We start from the raw sequence: 22,806 nt of genomic DNA, 5'->3' as shown, positions 1-22,806 counted from the left end.
AGAAAAGAACAGAGATGGATTCTTTAATAGGAAAGTTGCCACAAAAATGTGTTCAAAGGCCCAAAACTAAAGGTTACCATTTGGATAGATTTTATAGTATCATTAGCACACATTAAAAAAAAAAAAAAAAATTCTGAGAGACAGATCGTAAGTGCGGGAGGGATAGAGAGAGGGGGAGACACAGAATCCAAAGCAGGCTCTAGGCTCCAAGCTGTCAGCACAGAACCCAAAGTGGGTCTTGAACTCATGACCTGTGAGATCACGACCAGAGCCAAAGTCGTACGCTTAACTGACCGAACCACCTAGGCGCCCCCTCATTAGCACACGTTTTCAATTTTAAGGTATTTATTTTAGAAAAACTTATATGGCAATACCTGAGACAGCACTTGAACAGGCACTTAATACACACTGACAAGATCAAATACGTTAACAGAGAAATACAACCCAAACTGGATCAGCAATCAAGTTTAGAGGGCAATGAACTTTCCCGAAAGAAAGAAGATATTCAAGGTAAGAGCGGAAAACGCTTAGGGCAGGGAAAATCAAATCTACAGACTTAAAACCCATGATAGAGTTAACGTTTATGAGAAACTTAGACTTGTAACTCCTTTCGTGATCTCCATCAGCACAGTGCAGATTCTCGGGATAACAGAAAACATTCCCGATATCCTTTCCACCCACAGTGGAGACACAAACCACTGTGCGCACAACAGGGTAACCTCCCAGCTTCATACATCATGATAATTATCACGTCTAGTGTGTCGGCGGCTGATAATTCTTGTTTTAGCCCCGGTCACTGAAAAACTCTTATGAAAATTCCCACTAAAAGAGCAGCAACTGCAACAGCAAGAGCCATTCCACGATAGAAAATCAGCTGCCTCACAGTCAAAACATCCCCAACGGTGGCCACTGGGTACTGGCTGTATTCTTCTAGTCCCATTAGCTGGACGGTCGGGCTCTCTGATCGGACGGTAGCGGGTAAAGTCGTTCCATCGGTTACTTCTTTTTCCAACACAGGCAGATCTGATTGCGAGAAGAGTGGAATAGACGCTTAGGTGCGGGGATCAATAGGGGGAATGTTACGGGAAGTTGCAAAGAATGCATCGTACACAACGGCCATCAATTACTGGCTGCTCTGTGTGAAGTTCCATTAGGAACACTTCACAGGAGAGCCCAGACGGGAGCTGCCCACGTTAACAATGGCAGAGACGAGATTTATTATACAAGAGAGCAGGCTCTCATAAGCTACGCATCGCTGGCCACACTAAATCTCAGGCTCACGAGGCAGATCAAGTGCACTAGACCCTGTCCTCTGTTACCTGATGGTGCAGGCGTGGTCTCCTCCATCCCTTTCACCCCGGCTCGAACCTGTGCCTGAGAACAAGGGGCACATAAGTGGACAGAGCGTTCAAGTCAGGGCAGTCTAGTACTCGTCTTAAAACTTCACGCAGGTCACTGCTGGGACCGCTGCTAAAGGCTTCTGACATCTAGCACCGTCCTTTCTGGGCCTGAAATGCTGGTGACGACAGGATGTCACACTCGACAACCACTCTTCTCCCCAGTGCTCCGCCCTCGCCATAATGTGAAAAGCTACTTGCTGGTCTAGTCGCAAATTTAACACAGCTTTTGCCCCGTGCACGTCAGCGTTCTGAAGCCCTGATACGAGCAATGAAGTCTAAAGACAACGGGTGTTATCCCGTGAAGACAGTGTGCGGCCCGACCTGACGCCCTGTGCGCCGCACTCCCGCCATCATAAGTCACACTCTGATCCTGAAGACCCCTCACATCACAGGGAGGAAAGCCAAAGCCATGAGAAACCAGGACAAAAGGGAAGCAGTGGCGCTTTGTGCACCTGAACTCGTCTTCCCGGCTCCTTGCCAGTTACCCCGGCCCTAAGCCGACCCCCCTCCACCCCGTCTCCAGCCTGGACACCATGAACGGGGCTCCCAGTTCAACACGGCGACGCCCACGGAGTCCAGACCCCCCGACCTCCCCCCGCAGGTACGGTTCTGCCCCCGGGACTCCCCACCGATCCCAGCTGCTCAGCATATGGAAACACGGCCCAAAAATGTTGGCCCAAAGAGGCTAAAAACAGGTAAGAAATCAGTATCAATAGGGAAGGAACTACTAGTTTTCTAAGGACTGTTCTACCAAAACAGCAAAATATTTGTACGCGGGTCGCTGTGGTTGTGGAGCCTCGTTGGCGGGGGCCACGCTGGCTGCACGCTCACAGGACACTGTGCAGACACGGCACGTTCTCTGCCCCCGGCGCTCACGTCAGACCCTTTCCGCGGCTCAGAGGGAGTCGCGCTGGCAGGGCCGCTCGCAGCATCTGACCCTCGAAGATTCCGGCGCCCGGGCCCAGGCAAGGGCCGCGCGGTTACCTGCTCTGCAGCTCTGCTCCAGTCTGTCCTCCAGACCAGCGCCAGGTAGAAAAAGGCTTGAAGGAAGACACAGACTATCAATCCAGACCAGAGACCTGGGGACGGAGGAGAGAGGCAGGGCTCAGGCCACCTTCCGCTACGTTCCCGTCATCACGAACGTTCTTCTGAAACTTCCGGATCTACAGCAGGAGCTTCACTTAAAATACCTCCCCTGAAAACTGACATCATTATGGACCAGGATGAGACTCAAGCCCCCCGTGGGGGGATCAGCGGCAGCCCGTGGACCCATCAACAGTAAACACAGCACAAGCCCGTTCGCCGCTTCGCACGCTGATGGGCCAGGGCGTACTGGCTCTGTGCCAGGCGGCGTTTGAGGTGCGGGGTCTTAGACAGACGCGCCCCTGGTGATGAGATCAGCGCCCTCCTGGGGCTTCCGTGCTACCGGGGGGCCAGCAGCACAAGGAAGCCAACGTGACGGCGGGAAGGGGGACGAAGGCCACAGGCCACGAGAGACACAGGGCACAGCCCTGGAGGGATGACCTCCAGCCTAGGGCGGGGAGACGGGCAGGGGGCTCACTCTCAAAAAAAAATACACATTCAAAAAGAAATTCGCTGTTACTGAAGGCTACAGAAAATACAGATGTGAATACATGCGCAGAACACGTGTACAACAACTTACCCCAAAAGCACATGATAGATAATTTTGCACAATTCTTTTTTTTTATTATTTTTTTAATGTTTTATTTATTTCTAGGAGAAGGAGGGAGAGAGAGAGAGAGAGAGACAGCGTGAGCAGGGGAGGGTCTGAGAGAGAAGGAGTCACAGACTCTGAAACAGGCTCCAGGCTCTGAGCTGGCAGTCAGCACAGAGCCCAACATGGGGCTCGAACCCACAAACCGCGAGATCATAACCTAAGCGAAAGTCGGACGCTTATTTTGCAGAATTCTATACATTTAGAATCATGATAAAGTATATAATTTCCAAAAAAAACTGCTAAAGGAGGGAGACAACATGCACAACCATGGAAGCAAACTATCTTGGGTTCAAATCCTGTCTCATCACATATTACCTGCGGGACAAATTACTTAAGCTCTTCGAGTTTTAGCTTCTTCATGTTAAAAATGGAACCAGTGAGACATCACATGTTATGTGGTCATCATCTAAACTTAAATGACATTGTATCTACAAAAGATCAGCATATTTCTGATAAAAGCTCTTGATGAACACTACCTCACACCATGTGATTTTCAGTTTTTACATTTTTTAAACTTGAAAATAAAAGTACTGTAGAAGAACATAGAAGAATGTTATTAAAATCCTATTGGAGACGTTCTTGCTATAATAGGGCAAGAAAAAGGAAATAAAAGACATTAAAATGAAAAAGGCACGCAAGAATATACAATGGGGAAAAGAAAAGTCTTTTTTGAGGTGCACCTAGCTGGCTCAGTCAGTAGAGCATATGACTCTTTATCTTAGGGTTGGGACTTCGAGCCCCACATTTGGTGTAGAGATTCCTTAAAAATAAAGTCTTAGAAAGAAAAGACGTTTTTAATAAGTGGTGTTGGGAAAACTGGACAGCTACATGAAAATGCATGAAACTAGACCACTTTCTTCTACCATACACAAAAATAAACTTAACATGGATTAAAGGCCTAAATGTGAGAACCCCCTCAAACCATAAAACTTCCAATAGAAAACATAAGCAGTAATCTCTTAGACATATTTATCAGTATAAAAACAAAAACAAACTCTTGGGACTATACCAAAATAAAAAGCTTTATTAGTAGCAAAAGAACCCATCAAAAAACCAAAAAGGTAATCTACTGAATGGGAGAAAATATTTGTAAATGATATATCTGATAAGAGGATAATACCTCCCAAAATATTAAAAAAAAAAAAGAAAAGAAAGAAAGAGTTGGCGAGGCTGTGGAGACAAGGGACCGTCACGCACCGCTGGTGAGAACACAAATTTGTGCAGCCACTCAGGGACACAGTCCGAAGCTTCTTCCAAAAAGTAAAAATAGAACTATCATGTGATCCAACAATCCCACTCTTGGGTATTTACCCAAAGAAAATGGAAACACTAATTCAAAAAGATATATGCACCCCTGTGTTTGCTGCAGCATTATCTGTAACAGCCAAGATGTAGAAGTAACCCAGTGTCCATCAATAAATGGATGGACAAAGAAGTTGTGATATATATACACACAATGGAATATTACTCAGCCATTAAAAAGAATGAAACCTCGCCATTTACAACAGCATAGACAGAGACAGCATAATGCTAAGCAAAATAAGTCTGATTATTACAAACACCAGATGATCTCACTCATATGCGGAACTTAAGATAGGAAACAAATGAGCAAAGGAAAAAAGAGCAAAAAATAAACTAAGAAATAGACTCTTAACTACAGAGAACAAGCTGATGGTTACCAAGGGGAGGTGAGTTAGAGAGATGGGGGAGTAAGTGATGGAGATTAAGGAGTGTACTTATCATGATGAAAAAAATAAAATTTTAATTTAAAAATTAGAAAAGGAGTAAAATTACTTAATTATGACACGATCCTATATATAGAAAATCTTTAAAAATCCACACATAGGGGCACCTGGGTGGTTCAGTCTGTTGTGTCTGACTTTGGCTCAGGTCATGATCTCATAGTTTGTGGGTTTGAGCCCTGCGCTGGGCTCTGTGCTGACAGCTGAGAGCCTGGAGCCTGCTTCGGATTCTGTATCTACCGTTCTCTCTCTGCCTCTCCCTGGTTTGTGCTCTATCTCCCAAAAATAAATTAATAACTTAAAATAATTTTTTTAATCGACACACAAAAAATACTACAGCTAATAAATTCAGTAAACTTAATGCACTCAATACACAAAATCAGTTGTGTGGGGTTTTTTTTAATGTTTTTTTTTTTTAATTTATTTCTAGGAGAGAGAGAGAGACAGCGTGAGCAGGGGAGGGTCAGAGACAGAGGGAGTCACAGACTGAAACAGGCTCCAGGCTCTGAGCTGGCAGTCAGCACAGAGCCTGATGCGGGGCTTGAACCCACGAACCGCGAGATCATGACCTAAGCAAAAGTTGGACGCTTAACCGACTAAGCCACCTAGGCGCCCCAGTTGTGTTTTAAAATTCCATTGATGAACAATCTGAAAAGGAAATTAAGAAAATAATTCTAGGGGCACCTGGGTGCCTCAGTGAATTAAGCATCTGACTTCAGCTCAGGTCATGATCTCATGGCTGTCGGTTCGAGCCCCACGTCGGGCTCTGTGGTGACAGCCAGCTCAGAGACTGGAGCCTGTTTCAGATTCTGTGTCTCCTTCTCTCTCTGACCCTCCCCTGCTCACGCTGTCTCTCTCTCTCTCAGAAATAAATAAAACATTAAAAAAAAAAAAAGGAAGAAAATAATTCTAGGGGCGCCCAGATGGCTTAGTCAGCTGAGTGTCTGACTCTTAATTTCAGCTCACGTCATGATCCCAGGATCATGGGATCAAGTCCTAGTCCAGGCTCTGCGCTGAGCACGGAGGCTGCTTAAGATTCTCTCCCCTCCTCCCCACCCTCCCTCCATCTCCTACTTGTTTTCACTCTAAAATAACAATAAAATAATTGTACTCACAATAGCATCCAAAAGAATAAAACATCTAGGAATAAATTTAACCAAGAAGGTGAAAAACATTTAAAACTACAAAACATTGCTATAAGAAATTAAAAACTAAATAAATGGAAATCCTATGTTCATGGACTAGAAGACTTAAGACTGCAATATTCTTTCCAAAGCAATCTGTAGATTCAATGCAATCCTGATAAAAATTCTAACAGCTTTTCTGCAAAAACAGAAAACGTAACCTTAAAATTCATATGGAATCCAAGGGTCCCCAAATAGCCAAAACAAAATTAAAAAAGGGGTTCCTGGGTGGCTCAATCAGTTAAGTGTTTGACTTTGACTCAGGTCATGATCTCGTGGTTTGTGGGTTCGAGCCCCGTGCCAGGCTCTGTGCTGACAGCTCAAAGCCTGGAGCCTGCTTCCAATTCTGTGTCTCCCTCTCTCTCTGCCCGTCCCTCATGCTCTGTCTCTCTCTCTCAAAAATAAACAAACATGGAAAAAAAAAAAAAGAACAAAGTTCAAAATTTACTACGCCCCTACAGTAATCCCAAGCAGAGTGGTGATGGTATAAGCCAGAAAGGGAGAACAGTGAAGTAGAACAGAGAGCCCAGAAATAAACTCCTACATCTCTGGCCGACTAATTTTTGACAAGCATGCCAAGATCATTCAGTGGGGAAGGAATCGGTTTTCAGCAAATGGTGTTCACTTCATCTAGGTAATTCATCACATTTCAGGTCAGAGGCTAACGCATTACCAACTTAGGGCAAGCCACTTCCGGCAAGTCTGTCAGACTCAGACGTTCCCTCCAACCAATGACAGGTGCTCACAGGACCCCGTTCTTCTCGCCTGCAGTACTGACCCCAAAAGGAATTACTGTGTAATTAATCTTGGTCTCATCCTGAGGACAAAGATAGTGTCTGTTTGATTCCAGACTGCATTCCCAGTGCATTCCCAGCGGTTTGGCACAGAGGAGGCAATGAATAACTATCTTGAGGGAAACTGATTCCACAGAGGCTACTTATCAGTCAACTATTTTTTTTTAAAGCTTATTTATCCTTGAGAGAGAGAGTTAGAAACCATGAAGGGAAGTGGGAGAGAGAATGCCAGGCAGGCTCCACACCACCAACATGGACCCCGATGTGGGCTCGAACTCCTAAACAGTGAGATCATGACCTGAGCCGAAATTAAGAGTGGGATGTTCAGCCGCCTGAGGCCCCCAGGCGCCCCTTCAGTCAGCTCATTTATCTCTCAAGCAGTTTATCTTAATAGGACAAATGAGATTTGAGGTTGATCACCAAGGAATCAAAAACATACCTATTATCCCCAGTTTAGAAGCAAACATCAGAGATACTCCAATGGGAAAGCCAAAAACGTAATAACCAATGGCATTCATGACAGCCCCAATCTTCTGTTTTCCTGTCCCTCGTAGGATTCCACCACAGGTGCCCTAAAGAGAGGAACAGTAAAGCCAACGTTATAGCCCATCCTCACGTCAAGTTCGGGATACTATGTTAACACATCCCAGGTTCGGATATGAAAACAAGAACTGTACATGACATGAGAGATAGGAAACCCCCATCAGGTAACACTACTTAAATCTTTGTTTGAAAAGATTTTTCAATAAAAAAAATTTAAGGTTCATTGATGGAAATCTCAGGCAGAAACTAGTCTAATATCATGGCTGAAAAATACGAATGCGATCAAGGGCTTCAAAGACGCCCAGCATCACAGTGGTGACAATCATCTTGTTCTCTTCCACAATGTTCTGACCACAGCAGTGTTTGATCGTGGATACCACACCTTCGGAGTGCTGGTAGTGGAACAAGAAATTCCTTGGTGGAAAAATAAAATGAGAAAAAGAAAGATGACCTAGAAATGATGTCTTGAAGGCTAACTACTGAAATTGGGAAGAAGCCTCAAGGGATGATTCCAGGGTACAGCAGAAAGGTCTTCAAATTCCTATAAACCTACAGAAGATCAGCCTGGAGAAAGACTTTTTACGGGTCAGACTTAACTCCAAGAAGGTGTCCTGGCCGGCCCTGGACCATACAATAGACACAGACCCGATCATGTGGCTAGGATGTCACACAGGACATTCAGGCCCCAGGTAAAGAGGAGGTCAGAGAACTCTGGTCTCTTCCACCTTGAGATGCTATACGTTAGTGTTACCCATCCTTCCCACAAATGGCTAAGAATGTTTGGAGCAAGAACCCTCTCTTCTCCAGGATGAAATCACAGCTATTTAATTCAAAATCTAGAAATGCACAACAAATATGGCTATGTGTATTTGATGGGAGTAAAATCACCGCAGATACTCACTGCAAGGGCATCGAAGAGATGAAAGGGAGCAAAAACAGGCATCACGCAGCTCACAAGGTAAATAATCTCTCTGTTGGAGAAAGAGAAAGTCGTCAGTGAGCCCCGCATTACACTGAAGTGCAGTATGTTAATTACAACTGATCTGACAAAAGCTAACTAGCGGGTCAGTAATTCAGTGGAAACACAGCTTTTCTATCTGACAAAATGTGTATCCAATAAAACCTCACTCATTTAAATTGTAGTAGTTTATTAGGGCAAAAGGGGCATGGTCTAGGTTGTCGCTGTAGAGACCAATTGTTCAAGTTCTGTTTAGGATATAAAACCGTGCAGGTTAGGAAAAAAGGTCTCAGCCTGTGGCTGGTAATCTTCTTCTGCAAACGGAGTCTTCCTCAAAGATGGAGGTGAAGGCCAGTGTTCATACGGGAAATACTGGCCTCATGGATCCTCTGAACTCTGAATATGGTGGAAGATCTGTCTGGGGAGGGACGGCAGTGGGGACACTGGGACTCTGGAGAGATAAGGCAGAGCTGGAGGGCTCTAGAGATTTGCACGACGGGGTGCCTGGGTGGTTCAGTTGGTTGAGGGTCCAATTTTGGCTCAAGTCATGATCTCAGAGCTCGTGAGTTCGAGCCCTGCGTCGGGCTCTGTGCTGACAGCTCAGAGCCTGGAGCCACCTTCTGATTCTGTCTCTCTCTCTGCCCCTCCTTTGCTCATGTTCTATCTCTCAAAAGTAAATAAACATTAAAAAAAAAAAGACCTGTGGTTTGAATACATGAAATGACCATCGTATTCTCCCCAAAGGAAGTTTTCTGCTTCCCTACCATTCACCGTGAAGGAGAAGGTTGCTGGTCAACAGGTACCACAGATACAGACAAAGCCCACAGTCTGCCCTGTCACCAGAGGGGTGTGACCTCTTTGGAACAGACCCACAGGACTGCGAAGTTACCTCAGGTGTACACTATCTCCACTAATCAAAATAAGAACGTAGTCTTTCACTGAAAGGCAGACATTAATCCAGTGTTCACTGGACACTGAAGAATATCAACCGCGCGCGCGCGCACACACACACACACAGTATAAACCCAAGCGAGTGTGTAGAACAGCTGACACAAAAGCCAACACGAATTCAAGGAACAAGAAGTAAATGGGGAAAAAATGGAACAAAAACGAACACTAAAATAAAACATTCTACTCAAAGACTGGATGATGAGATAGATAATGGCAAAATAGTACATTTCGATTCGAAAGATAAAGGTGAGGAGATAACCCAAAACACAGAGACAGAAAACGAGAGAAAAGAGACAAGTCAGATTAATCCAGAAGTTCTGCCGTTCATATAAATTCCCCAGAGCTAAAGAAACACCCAGTGCTTTAGACCGAAAGTCTGCAAGTCCACACCAAAGAGAAGAAGAAATATTCACCGATGCCCACACACACGCAAGGACAGAAAGAACACTGAAAGATTTCCAGGAAAAAAAAAACTCTCCTCCGATGGATAAACAGTCAGATTAGGGTGCGGAGTGTATATCCAGGTGACGTCACGGATGATGATGGGTGGAGGGCGCTCCAAGAATCGGTCCTTTTCCCAAAACAATTACTGAACTAGCCAGAAATGTCAAAACCAACCATTTCACGGCTCTGGACTCCAGCTGAGAGCCTGCAGCAGGTGTGCGTGGTGAAGAACGGGCCCAGGAAGTACCCGCGAATTTTCCTGTTGCACAGAGTAGCCACCGCTTCCCATCCCCTGGTCCCACGGCAGGCAGGTGCAGGGATGGGTGCCTGTGTCCCTGATGTGGCTGATGGGTGGCATGCTGGACAATAAGGATCTTGTCCTCCAAAAATCAGAGTTGGGTGCTTTGACATCCTTGGCAGGTCACTACGGGACAGTCGCTGTCTCAGCAACCCTCCCCCCCCATGTGGGGGCTGTCCCATAACTGAGAGCGACAGAACTTTTTAAAGATGTTCTTTTCTTATTGGATCAAGACATGTAAGGAAATCTGCCACCACTGGTTCACCGAGGAGACAACAGAAGACACCACACATGATAAGGAACATCGTCTTTGCCAAAAAAAAAAAAAAAAAAAAAAGCGTTTTGGAAAACTCACTGAGCAAAGAACAGAGATGCTGGGGGGGGTGGGGAGAGAACCGAACCTCCAGAGCTACTTTACAATATTCAAAACGTCACTTCGACACAACATTTCAAAGCATACGAAGAAAGTATGGCCCATTACAGGAAAAAAAAAAAATTGTCAGAAACCGGCAAATATGGTCACGATCCAATTTTTTTCCCAGAATTCTAGACATTAACCACAGGCTTGCAGCGACCAGGGGAGCACTTACTCAAGAGAAGTTGCTAAGTCTTGGTAATGACAGTGATATCAGCCTGCGGGGTTTCCACGGGCTGAGGACCACCGCCCGGCTCCCAGCTCAGTGACCTTGAGAAACAGTCTATTTCCAAGACCGCGGGAGGAAGGAGGAGCTGGACTTTCGCAAAGAACAGTTACTAGTCTGCAGACAGACCACCTGTCTGGGTTCCTTAGAAGGCCCCACGTGAAGCGCTGTCTTTAGTTCTCTTGACTCAAACCCGGCCAATGCTCAAGTTGGTCTCTGAGAGATGTTTGCGGGCAAGTGCTTTCAGGTGCCGCCAGTGGGCAGGAGCTGGCATGAACGACAGACTAACCAACAAGCCTGGTGGGAAAGGCTGCGCGGTGACACATCAACAGGGGCTTTGAAAGCGCCGACGTGTCCCTGGGAATCTAAAAGGCCACACGTACACACATGACCGTAGATGTGCTCAAGGAAGACCAGAGAGGGGCTAAGCTAACACCGCTGGCTGAACTTGAGGCTCTGCACAGGCAGGAATGAGGGCCAAGCTGTAAGCTGCCCGGCCGAGGGCCGAAACACGCCCTGAACACACAGAGCCCCTCAGCCAAGGGTCGGAGTGTGTGGGACGCACATATTTAAAGGAGTCTCAGTCCAGTAATACGCGGACCGCCAAGGTAAAGACAGAGAGAGACTTTAGTGGCCATGCCTGACAAAAAATACACACTTTACCAAATTAGTTCACACAAGTCACTAAGCAAACATCAGGTGGCCATAAGAAAAAATCTTGGGGGCGGGAGAGGGTTCTGATTTCCAGAACTGCCACATTATAATGTACACAAAGTCTGATTTTCAACCAAAAATATGAGTCATGTAAAGAAACAAGAAAGTATGGCACTTGTACGGGGGAGAAAAACAATTAATAGAACTGATCTCTGAAGATGCCCAGACTCTGGACTCACTAAGAAAAACCCTTAAGTCAGCTATTTAAAAAAAAAATTTTTTTAATGTTTATTTTTAAGAGAGAGAGACACACACAGTGTGAGCAGGGGATGGGCAAAGAGAGGGAGACACAGCATCTGAAGCAGGCTCCAGGCTCTGAGCTGTCAGTACAGAGCCCAATGCGGGGCTCGAACTCCCGAACTGTGAGATCACGACCTGAGCTGAAATCAAGAGTCGGACACTCAAACAACCTGCCTGGGCGCCCCTCAACTGAATTTTGTTATGGAAGTATTCTGAGGCAACCAGTGCAAATTACTGAAGCTTTTTTTTTTTTTTAATTTTTAAAAAATGTTTTATTTCTGAGAGAGAGGGAGAGAGAGAGAGACAGCAACAGCGTGAACAGTGGAGGGTCAGAGAGAGAGGGAGACACAGAATCTGAAGCAGGCTCCAGGCTCTGAGCTGACAGTCAACACAGAGCCCAACGCAGGGCTCAAACCCACAAACCATGAGATCATGACCTGAGCCAAAGTCAGACACTTAACCAACTGAGCCACCCAGGCACCCCTGAAGCTTTTTCATAAAGAGGATCTGATTTATTCACAAGACACTTCGTGATAGCTAAATAATTACGCAAACAGTTACATAAAATACAATAAAATTCAACCTAAGACTGAGTTGTGGTTTATAAGAATTCTACTCTTTTGACCTGGCATCATGCGTCAGCGTGCTCCGGACTGGGAGGTGCCTTTGTGGAGACGGGGACGTTCCATGTGCTTTTTCTGTGTTTCTCTGAGCAGAACCGGCATTGAGCACAAGAGAAACGGCACGCGGGTTTGATAAAGAAAGAAATGGCTCCTGGAGGAATGAGGGTGGCCCCCTGGGCTTCCCTCATCCAATTTCACCCAACTGCAGTACCGTGGTCCTCACTCCTGGCGGCCGCCTTACGGAGTTCCCGTGAAGTACAATACCGCTCACCTCTCAGAACCAGGGAAGTGCAGTGAAAAAAGAAAGCATATAATGGAAAACATCTTTCTGGAGGATGGGTACATACCGGTCACTGGTAAATACGTAGGCGATCACATCCTTCAACGCTGAAAGCCAAACGCCCAGCACGATAGCACAGACACCTGGAAAATAGATGCAGCAGCAGGAAGTGGCAGTTGTCCCAAGTGTAATAAAAATCGTGGCACTGAAGTCCCCGGGGACACTGGCGTCAACGACTCCAGAAATGTACTAACTCTAAGTGTTTCTTATTACTGTCTGTCGAAAAGAGCAAGGACGTCCTCATTCTGATTCCTTCTAAGGCAGATGCAGAGAAAAGATGCTCAGTGACACGTCACTACAAGTAGAATCTTCTCTAACTGCGCAGATTCCACACCATCAAAACTGCCGGAAGAGGCAGCGTGGCCCAGGGACACGCAGCGTCAGTCCCACGGGCTTTGGTCAGAAAACCAGCCTGCGTGTGATAACGGTCTGAAAATTTCTCAGTAGTACCAAGCGTGCCATCTCATTGGTACCCAGTAACGGAAAGTCCCAATGACAAGTTTTATTTAGCGGGGCGAACTGGAAAGGGCTTAAAGAATATTCTAGTTGAGGCCACAGAGAGAAATCAATTCCCTAGAGAAGCCGGGATACGAGTAAGTCACCAGACACAAGTCGGCACGGACGCCCGAGGGCGGACCTGCTGTAACTCACCTGCACACAGGAGGACTGTGATGCTGGAGTCCCGGGCCTGCTTGGCATTCCCTGCCCCCAGAGCATTGCCCACTCGGACGCTGGCCGCCACGCCGAAGCCAAGGGGCACCTGAGAATAAACACCCACCTATCATTAGAGGTCAGAGGGTGTGAAAGAATACTAGTGCCCCGGGGTCCAACCACATGGGAACCCTCGACAGACACAGTGATCTGTGTTCTAGAACTGGTTCTATGACATCTGAGCTGTGTGACCACAGTCTACTCGCTTGGTCTTGCAGACACCCAATCTCTTCGTTCCTGAACAGGGAGGGTAATGGCTGCCCTGACTGCCACCTGTATCAGATATGTCAGGGCGGAATCTCTTAATGAAGTGGGACTTTAGGGCACAGCACCTTCTTTACGGGCCAGACACACCCCATCAAGACTTAATTCAATCTAGCCACATTGTATGAGATAAGATGAACTGTGTTATACGCATATCAACAATTTCGAAAAATTAAATGAACCGCGTGAAAAAGCACTTAGCTCGAAGCCTGGCATACTGTAAGAACATAAACACGGATGAAGCCTGACTCCATGTGTTCAACATTCCACATTTCTAATTATCTAGGACATTGAAAGGTGTCCCTTCAAAATATCTGAATCTTATTTTTCATCATACATTTTGGAAATCTGAAGCTATAAACTTCCTTGCCCTTTAAAAAAATATTTTTTTTAGTGTTTATCTTTGAGAGAGAGCAAGTGAGCACGAGTGGGGGAGGGGCGGCGAGAGAGGGAGACACAGAATCTGAAGCAGGCTCCAGGCTCTGAGCCCGACGTGGGGCTCGAACCCACAAACCGTGAAATCAGGACCTGAGCCGAAGTCGGACGCTTAACTGACTGAGCCACCCAGGCGGCCCTTCCTTGCTCTTTTAAAAAATTTTGTTTTACTGTTTATCTTTGAGAGAGAGAGTATGAACGGGGGAGGGGCGGCGAGCGAGGAAGACACAGAATCTGAAGCAGGCGCCAGGCTCTGAGCTGTCAGCACAGAGCCCAACGCTGGGCTCGAACCCACAGACTGCAAGTTCGNGAATGAATGGGGGAGGGGCGGCGAGCGAGGAAGACACAGAATCCGAAGCAGGCGCCAGGCTCTGAGCTGTCAGCACAGAGCCCAACGCTGGGCTCGAACCCGCAGACTGCAAGTTCATGACCTGAGCTGAAGTCGGACGCCTAACCGACTGAGCCCCCCAGGAGCCCCTAAACTTCCTTGCTGTTAAACAGACCATTATTCAATCTCAAGGTCACTCTTTTGACCTCCTATTATCATCCTGTAACAGACATGGTGCTGCTTTGGGGAGCTGTTCGGGGAACACGGGTTATATAGAAAACTCTGGTTTTAGCGGTCATGTTTGCTGACAACTTATCATCAGCTTTAACTTCTTTTTTTTTTTTTTTTTAATTTTTTTAATGTTTTATTTATTTCTAGGAGAGAGAGAGACAGCGTGAGCAGGGGAGGGTCAGAGAGAGAGAGGGAGTCACAGACTGAAACAGGCTCCAGGCTCTGAGCTGGCAGTCAGCACAGAGCCCGACGCGGGGCTCGAACCCACGAACCGCGAGATCATGACCTAAGCGAAAGTCGGACGCTTAACCGACTAAGCCACCCAGGCGCCCCATCATCAGCTTTAACTTCTACTAGGAACAGCCTCCTCCCAACAACCTCTAACTTACTATTGTTTTAACAACTAGCCTGAGTTGGTAAAAATATGTATTCGATTAAGACCTTGAAGAACTATATAAAACATTATAAAACTTAAATGTCCACAGTATCCCTGATTGTCTTCTGGTTCAAGAATAACGATCAGCTCACAGGCTTAACTCTCTTCCCTCCCAAATACCATTAAAATATCAGTAAAGGCGCTTGGCAGAAAAGAGGTTCATTCGCACATCACGGAGAATACGAGAGCAGACTGGCTTCTGGAAGAGGGAAAGTGATGTCATCATCCGGGGAAGAACCACAGGAAACCACAGTCCCAAACAGAAGCAGGCAGAGGCCGCATCTTGCCAGCTGTTCCCGGTGTAGCGTCCGGAGGCTGGAAGCTTCAGGTCCNGGCAGTACTCGGGGAGATTCACAACATACAGCGCAGCCAGACCCAATCCCCCACCCCTCGCTCTCGGACTCTGCACACACAGAAAGACTAGGCCATAGGTAGAAAAGCAAAATGGGAGAGCTCCCTGTGTGGTGTGAACACCTCAGAACCAGGGCCCTCTTGTACTGTCTTGGGGACAGGTGGGACCTGCGGGGGGGCGGGGAGGGCCAGACTGCCGGCTCCCTGCTCCCCACCCACAAACCCTAAGATGAAGCTGTCACTGGACAGATACACCTTCGGACCTGGCTCCCTACTGGTCCTTCCCATTGGGGGGAGAGGTCTGTAGGAGAACCATCCTCACATTAACAAGATCAGAAAAGCCATGCCCGCCATTTACTTTACAAATCAACCTATTCACTCTTTCGTAAGTACAGAGGGACTAATAAAGATCACCAGAGCTTTGAGGAAAACCAAAGAACATCTCCCCAAAAGAGACGAAGATAAATAAGAGGCCAACTGACCTCAGAGGAAACCAACGAGGTGATTCAGAGAACAGAAGACAATGTCTGAAGGTTCAACTTAGTATCCAAAGATATTTAAAAGGTAATGTGGCAGAAAAAAAAAATAACAGTTCCCATAAAGAAGGGACTGTTGGAGAAGAAGAAGGGGTTTTGGGAAAGTAAAAGAAAAAAACGAGTAACAAGAAGGCAAAGAGATTTTCTTTTTATTTTAGAGACAGAGCATGCAAACAGGGGAGAGGGGCAGAGAGAATCTTAACCAGGCTCCACGCTCAGCACAGAGCCCAACACAGGGCTCGATCCCACAACCCCGAGATCATGACCTGAGCCGAAATCAAGAGTCGGATGCTCAATCGACTGAGCCACCCAGGCACCCCAAGTTTTTTTTTTAATCGATGAAAGAAAACCAAGTTCAATACTGGAGGTCAACCTCCACCCAATAGGCCATTAAAAAGAGAGAACAGAAACAAGGTACAGAAAACGGAAAAAGAATAACAGCTTTTTTTTTTAATGTTATTTATTTATGTATTTATTTCTTTCTAGGGGAGAGACAGCATGAGCAGGGGAGGGTCAGAGAGAGAGGGAGTGACATACTCTGAAACAGGCTCCAGGCTCTGAGCTGGCAGTCAGCACAGAGCCCGACGCGGGGCTCGAATCCATGAACCGCGAGATCATGACCTAAGCGAAAGTCGGACGCTTAACTGACTAAGCCACCCAGGCGCCCCAAGAATAACAGCTTTAAAACTTCTCGGATTTGAGGAAAACAAAAGCCCTCGCTCTGAAAGGGCATAAGCCAAGTGCTAATATGCACGGAAAGTAAAGAAGTACCTTCAGAGCAATCCACACTTGAGAAACTTCACAACTACACGGACAAAGAAATAAACGCTACAACTTTCGAAGAGAAAAACCACGTGTCACAAAGGAACAAGACCCAGATCAAGATCAAACTTCACATTAGTAACTCAATGCCAGATGATCACAGAGCAATGCTCTAAAAATTCTGAGGGAAGACTTTTGAAACTAGAATCCTACACTCAAATTACTGAACAGGTGCACGGGAAAAATAAAGGCTCTTTCAAATGTGCATGGCTCACAGCTTACCTTCCAGATAATCTTCGGGAAAAGTTCTTTGACCATTTAATCCGAATGGTTTTTAAAGGAATGTAATAAAGTGAAAAATGAGATCAAACAAACCATAGACTTCGTTCACAAAGCCCATTTAAGAGCGTGAATGTAACTGGTAAATGCCAGGTGTCCCGACTGCTTCACCAACCAGCTGTTTCCCCCACCTCTCTCCCTCTTCTCAGGCCTCCCCCTTCCCTGAGACACAATATTAAAATCAGACCAAGTAATAACCCTACGACGGCCTCTAGCCTCTAAGTGTTGAAGGGAAAGGAAGAGTCGCACATCTCTCACCTGAAATTAAGCTAGAAACAATTAAGCGTAGTAAGGAAGGCTGAAAGCTTGGCCTCTTGCACCAGCTGGCCAGTTGTGAAGGCAAAGGAAAAGTTCTGGAAGGAAAGGAAAAGTGCTAGTCCAGTGAAGCCTTATTGCTGATGTGGAGAAAGGATTAGTGGTCTGGACTGAAGGGCAAACCAGCCCCAACGTTCCCTGAAGCCAAAGGCTAATCCAGAGCCAAGACCCTAATGCTCTTCAGTTCTGCGAAGGCTGAAAGGTAAGGACGCTGAAGGAAAGTNTAAATGAAAATCAACAATGAAAAAAAAACAAACTAACCACTTCAAAAAAAAAAAAAAGAAAGAAAGAAACTGAAGCCAATGTTCATTCACCATTCTGAAGTCCTAGGGCCTCAAAAAATTCTGCTAAATCTACTCTGCCTGCGCTCCACTAACAGAAAGAAGCCTGGATGACAGCACCTCTGTTTACAACACGGTTTACTCAATATTTAAAGCCCACTGTTGAGACTGCTCAGAAAAACATTCTCTTCAAAAGTATCACTCACTGCTCATGGACAATGCAGCTGGTCACCCAAGAGCTCTAACAGAGATGTACAGGAGATTCATCTTGTTTTTGCGCCTGCCAACACAGCACCCATTTTGCAGGCCATGGACCAAGGAATAATTTTAATTTTCAAGTCTTACTATTTAAGAAATACATGTCGGGGCGCCTGGATGGCTCAGTCAGTTAAGCGTCCAACTTCGGCTCAGGTCATGATCTCGTGGTTCATGGGTTCGAGCCCCGCGTCGGGATCTGTGCTGACAGCTAGCTCAGAACTTCGTGCCTGTTTCAGATTCTGTGTCTCCCTCTCTCTCTGATCCTCCCCTGCTCATGCTGCTTCTCTCTCTCAGAAATAAAACATTAAAAATTTTTAAGAGATACATGTCATTAAGGCTACAGCTGCCATAGACGGTGATTCCTCTGATGGATGTGGGCAAAGTAAATTGAAAACCTTCTGGAAAGGATTCAACATTCTAGATGCCATCAAGAACATTCATCATGCATGGGAAGAGATCAAAATATCAACACGAATGGGAGTCTGGAAGAAGCAGATTCCAACCTTCATGCAGGACTGAGGGGTTCGAGGCCTCAGTGGAGGAAGTAACTACAGACTTGGTGGAAACAGAAAGAGAACTGGAATTAGAAGTGGAGCCTGAACACGTGACTGAATGGCTGGAACCTCACGATAAACCTTGAGTGGACGAGGAGTTGCTTCTTGTGGACGCGCAAAGGCAGTGGTTCCGAGATGAGATCTAGTCCTGGTGAAGATGCCGAAGACTGTCAAAATGACAACACAGGACTTAAGAGTATTACATGAACTCAGTTGATAAAGCAGCAGCAGGGTTTGCGAGGACTGACTCCAATTTCAAAAGAAGTTCTGCTGCAGGTAAAATGCCATCAATCAGCATCACATGCTACCGAGAAATCATTCATGAAAGGAGAGCCGATCAATGCGGCATATTTCACTGCTGTCTTACTTTTAAAAATTGTCACAGCCACACCCACCTTCAGCGACCACCACCCTGATCAGTCAGCGGTCAACATCAAGGCAAGACCTTCCCCCAAGATTACAACTTGCTGAAAGCTCAGATGATGGTTAGTATTCTTGAGTAATGACGTATTTTTAACTAGGACATGTACACCTTTTAGACATATGCTATTGCACTTAATAAACTGCAGCGTAGTATAAGGAGAACTTTCTTAATGTACTGTGAAATCAAAAAACTTCATTTCGTTGGCTTTATTGCAATATTCACTTTATGGCAGTGGTCTGGAACTGAATCTGTAATACATCTGAGGGATGCCTCTATGTCTTTTTGGGAGTGGCTTATTTCACGTAGCAATTGACCCACGGTTCATCCATTTTTTAGCCTGTGTCATAATCTCCTTCCTTTTTAAGGCTGAGTAATACTCTACTGTATGTACATATCACACTCTTCTTATCCATTCATCTGTCGATGGACATGTGAGTGGCTCCCACCTTTTAGCTACTGTGCGTAACGCTGCCGTGAACGTGGGTGTGCAGGTATCTCTTGGGAGATCTTACTTTCGGTTTTTAGGTCTACCCCAAAGTGACGCTGCCTGATCACATGACACTTTTATTTTTAATTTTTTGAAGAACCACCACACTTTCTTTCCAGTGGCTGCACCACATTACATTCCCACCAATACTTGTTATTTTCTGTGTGTTTGGGTTTTCTGAATAGTACAAGATGTATATAAGATGGTATCTCAATGTAGTTGTTTTGGTAATTATTTCCGAATGATCAGTGGAGCGGACTATCTTTTCATGTGCTTATTGTCCATCTGTATATCTTCCTTGGGGGGGAATATCTGTTCAAGTCCTTTGCCCATTTTTTAATCCAGTTGTTTGGTTTTTTTTCTTTTTGTTTTTGTTTTGCTACTAAATTTTAGTAGTTCTCTCTATATTTTGGATACTACTCCCCTATACCACAGGATTTGCAGGTATTTTCTCCCATTCTGTGGGCTGCCTTTTTACTCTGTAGGTATGGCCTTTGGATACAACTAATTTTTCATTCATCAAGTCCAGCTTGTCTATTTTTTTATTTCGTTGCCTGTGCCTTTGGGGTCACATGCAAGAAATCATTGCCAAATCCAGTGTTGTGAAGCTTTCGCCTTCAGTCTTCTAAAGGTTTTATTGTTTAGGGCATACGTTTAGGTCTTTGATGCACTTTGAGTTAATTTCTGTATATGGCGTGAGTTAAGAGGGCACCTTCATTCTTTTGCATGTGAGTGTCCAGTCTTCCTGGGGTCCGTTCCTGAAAAGACTGTCCTGTCCCCAGTGAATGGTCTCTGCATCTTTGTTGAAGATCATTTGATCGTATATATACAGGTTGGTCTTCAAGTTCATTATCTGACTTTCCAGCTTTACCTAATCTGATCCTACCGAGTATTACATTTGTTTGACTGTAATTAGTAACTGAAAAAAATCTCACTTGGTTCCTTTCCAAACGTCGTTCTTTCGGTTGTAGCTCCTTCTTTTATGTTTCATGACTTTAACCAAAGATACTTTCCTGTTCCTCCATTATTATACCATCATCTCAAGTTCTGAACTCCGATTTTCCTGTTGGTTGTATCTGTTCAAGCTCTTGCCCACAGTAGATTATTTCCTTGTATTTTATAATTTTTATTGTAAGCTCACCCCTGTGGGGACTTGTTTTTTCCACATGAATAATGAAGAATCATCTCCTTATTGGCTCTAACAGAGGGAAGCCCGAGACGAAAATCAGAAAGTGAAACAGTGGTTGCCGGAGGCTGAGGGAGGAGGGGGCGACTGTTTGATGGGTAGAGTTTCAGTCTTACAGGGTGAAAAGTTTCTGGGGATAAGCTGCACGACGATTTTCTAAGTTTATGTATTTTGAGAGACAAGTCACGAGTAGGGGAGGGGCAGAGAGAGAGAGGAGAGAGGGAGAATCCCAAGCAGGCTCCGCACCATCAGCGCAAACCCTGACACAGGGCTCGAACTCCCGAACCGTGAGATCGTGGCCTGAGCCCAAGTCGGCGCTAACCAACGGAGCCGCCCTGGCACCTGCGCAGCAATGGTAACGCTACTGTGTGGCATAGTTAAAAGTGGTTAAGATGGTAAATTTCATGTGATGCGGTTTTTACCACCACTAAAAAGGAAAAGAAAACAAAAGGAAGCCCATGACAGAGCAGGTAGAAACACAGAAGGTCTGAAGGTGACAGATTTAGAAGACAGGTACTGCCCACCACGTACCACATAAGCTCTGGTGTCCCCGTTTCAAAACAGAGGCAAAACCAAAACCCTCCCTTGATGGTCTGGTTTCCCGCCATCAACTACCAAACCTCCAGACAGGTTTGGTCAGCAGCCTCTGCTCCTTCACCAACCTTAAAAGCGTTGGAATAATGACTCTTGTATGCAAGGCCTCTAATGACCCAAAACCCAGGGGACTCTTTCCAACTTCACCCTAGGCTACCTCCTACTGGCCCTGCGTACAACTGCCATTCCTTCTGTGACTCCTCCATCATAGCTCGTTTCCTCTACAACGTGTTGTCTTGATTTTCTTCACTCCACACTGCCCTGTCTTCCCTTTTGGCTGAGCCGTCCGCCTCCTGATTCCTACACCTTGGGGCTTGCTCCTGAACACTCTTCCCTTTTCTGCCTAAGCGACTTCATCAATCCTCACTAAAAAACCTTTTTCTTTTCATGTCTAAGATTTAAAAGAAAAACGGAAACAAAACCTCCACAATCCCATTGCCGGGATGGCCTCTCTTGGTCTTTTTCTTTTTTTTTAATGTTTTATTTATTTCTGAGAGAGAGAGAGAAAGAGACAGAGAGAGAGAGAGAGAGAGTGAGCAGGGGAGGGTCAGGGAGAGAAGGAAATACAGAATTGGAAACAGGCTCCAGGCTCTGAGCTATCAGCACAGACCCCGATGTGGGGCTCGAACCCATGAACCGTGTGATCATTACCTGAGCCAAAGTTGGACGCTTAACCGACGGAGCCATCCAGGTGCCCTGGCCTCTCTCGGTCTTTAAAAAAAATAAGAATCAGGGCGCCTGGATGGCTCAGTCAATTAAGCGTCTGACTCTTGATTTCAGCTCAAGTCATGACTGCAGCATTTGTGGGATCAAGCCCCGGACTGGGCTCTGCGCAGACAGCATGGAGTCTGGTTGGGACTCTCCCTCTCTCTCTCCTTCTCCCTCTTTCTCTCTCCCTCAAGTCTCTGCCCCTCCCACCTCATGCTTTTCCTCTCTCAAAATAAGTAAACATTTAAAAATTAAAAAATAATAAGCTTCTGCACAGCAAAGGAAACAACCCACAAAACTAATAGGCAACCGACGGAATGGGAAAAGATAGTTGCAAATGACATATCAGATAAAGGGTTAATATCCAGAATCTATAAGGAACTCACCAAACTACACGCCCGAAAAACAAACAACCCAGTGAAGAAATGGGCAGAAGATATGAACAGACACTTCTCCAAAGAGGACATCCAGATGGCCAACAGACACATGAAACGATGCTCAGCATCCCTCCTCATCAGGGAAATACAAATCAAAACCACACTGAGATACCACCTCACGCCAGTCAGAGTGGCTAAAATGAGCAAATCAGAGAACTCTAGATGCTGGCGAGGATGTGGAGAAACGGGCACCCTCCTACACTGTTGGTGGGAATGTAAACTGGTACAGCCCCTCTGGAAAACAGTGTGGAGGTTCCTCAGGAAACTAACAATAGAACTCCCCTATGACCCAGCAATAGCACTGCTAGGAATTTACCCAAGGGATACAGGAGTGCTGATGCACAGGGGCACATGGACCCCAATGTTCATAGCAGCACTCTCAACAATAGCTAAAACATGGAAAGAGCCTAAGTGTCCATCAACGGACGAACAGATCAAGAAGATGTGGTTTATCTATACCATGGAGTACTAGACGGCAATGAGAAACAATGAAATCTGGCCATTTGTAGCCACACGGATGGACCTTGAGGGTGTTATGCTGAGCGAAATAAGTCAGGCA

At 45.8% G+C, this 22,806-nt stretch overlaps 1 protein-coding gene across 1 annotated transcript in view; it reads right to left on the bottom strand.

The window, feature by feature from the left end:
- Positions 1-349: 349 nt before the first annotated feature.
- The window catches only part of LOC144217161 (multidrug and toxin extrusion protein 2-like), a 40,360-nt gene continuing 17,903 nt past the window's right edge, over positions 350-22,806 (bottom strand). Inside the window, exons 10-16 of the mRNA XM_077746701.1 lie at positions 13,262-13,370; positions 12,618-12,693; positions 8,303-8,372; positions 7,298-7,430; positions 2,385-2,479; positions 1,320-1,374; positions 350-1,023 (exon numbers count right to left, since the gene is read on the bottom strand). Of these exons, the coding sequence (XP_077602827.1) occupies positions 794-1,023; positions 1,320-1,374; positions 2,385-2,479; positions 7,298-7,430; positions 8,303-8,372; positions 12,618-12,693; positions 13,262-13,370 (768 nt within the window). The 3' untranslated portion in view covers positions 350-793. The remainder of the gene's footprint in view (positions 1,024-1,319; positions 1,375-2,384; positions 2,480-7,297; positions 7,431-8,302; positions 8,373-12,617; positions 12,694-13,261; positions 13,371-22,806) is intronic.

This window comes from Crocuta crocuta, unplaced genomic scaffold, assembly GCF_008692635.1.
Source record: "Crocuta crocuta isolate KB4526 unplaced genomic scaffold, BGI_CrCroc_1.0 scaffold139, whole genome shotgun sequence".
NCBI classification, from domain to species: Eukaryota; Metazoa; Chordata; class Mammalia; order Carnivora; family Hyaenidae; genus Crocuta; species Crocuta crocuta.
The sequence above is the reverse complement of the archived record's forward strand: the minus strand, read 5'-3'. Positions and strand labels throughout refer to the sequence as shown.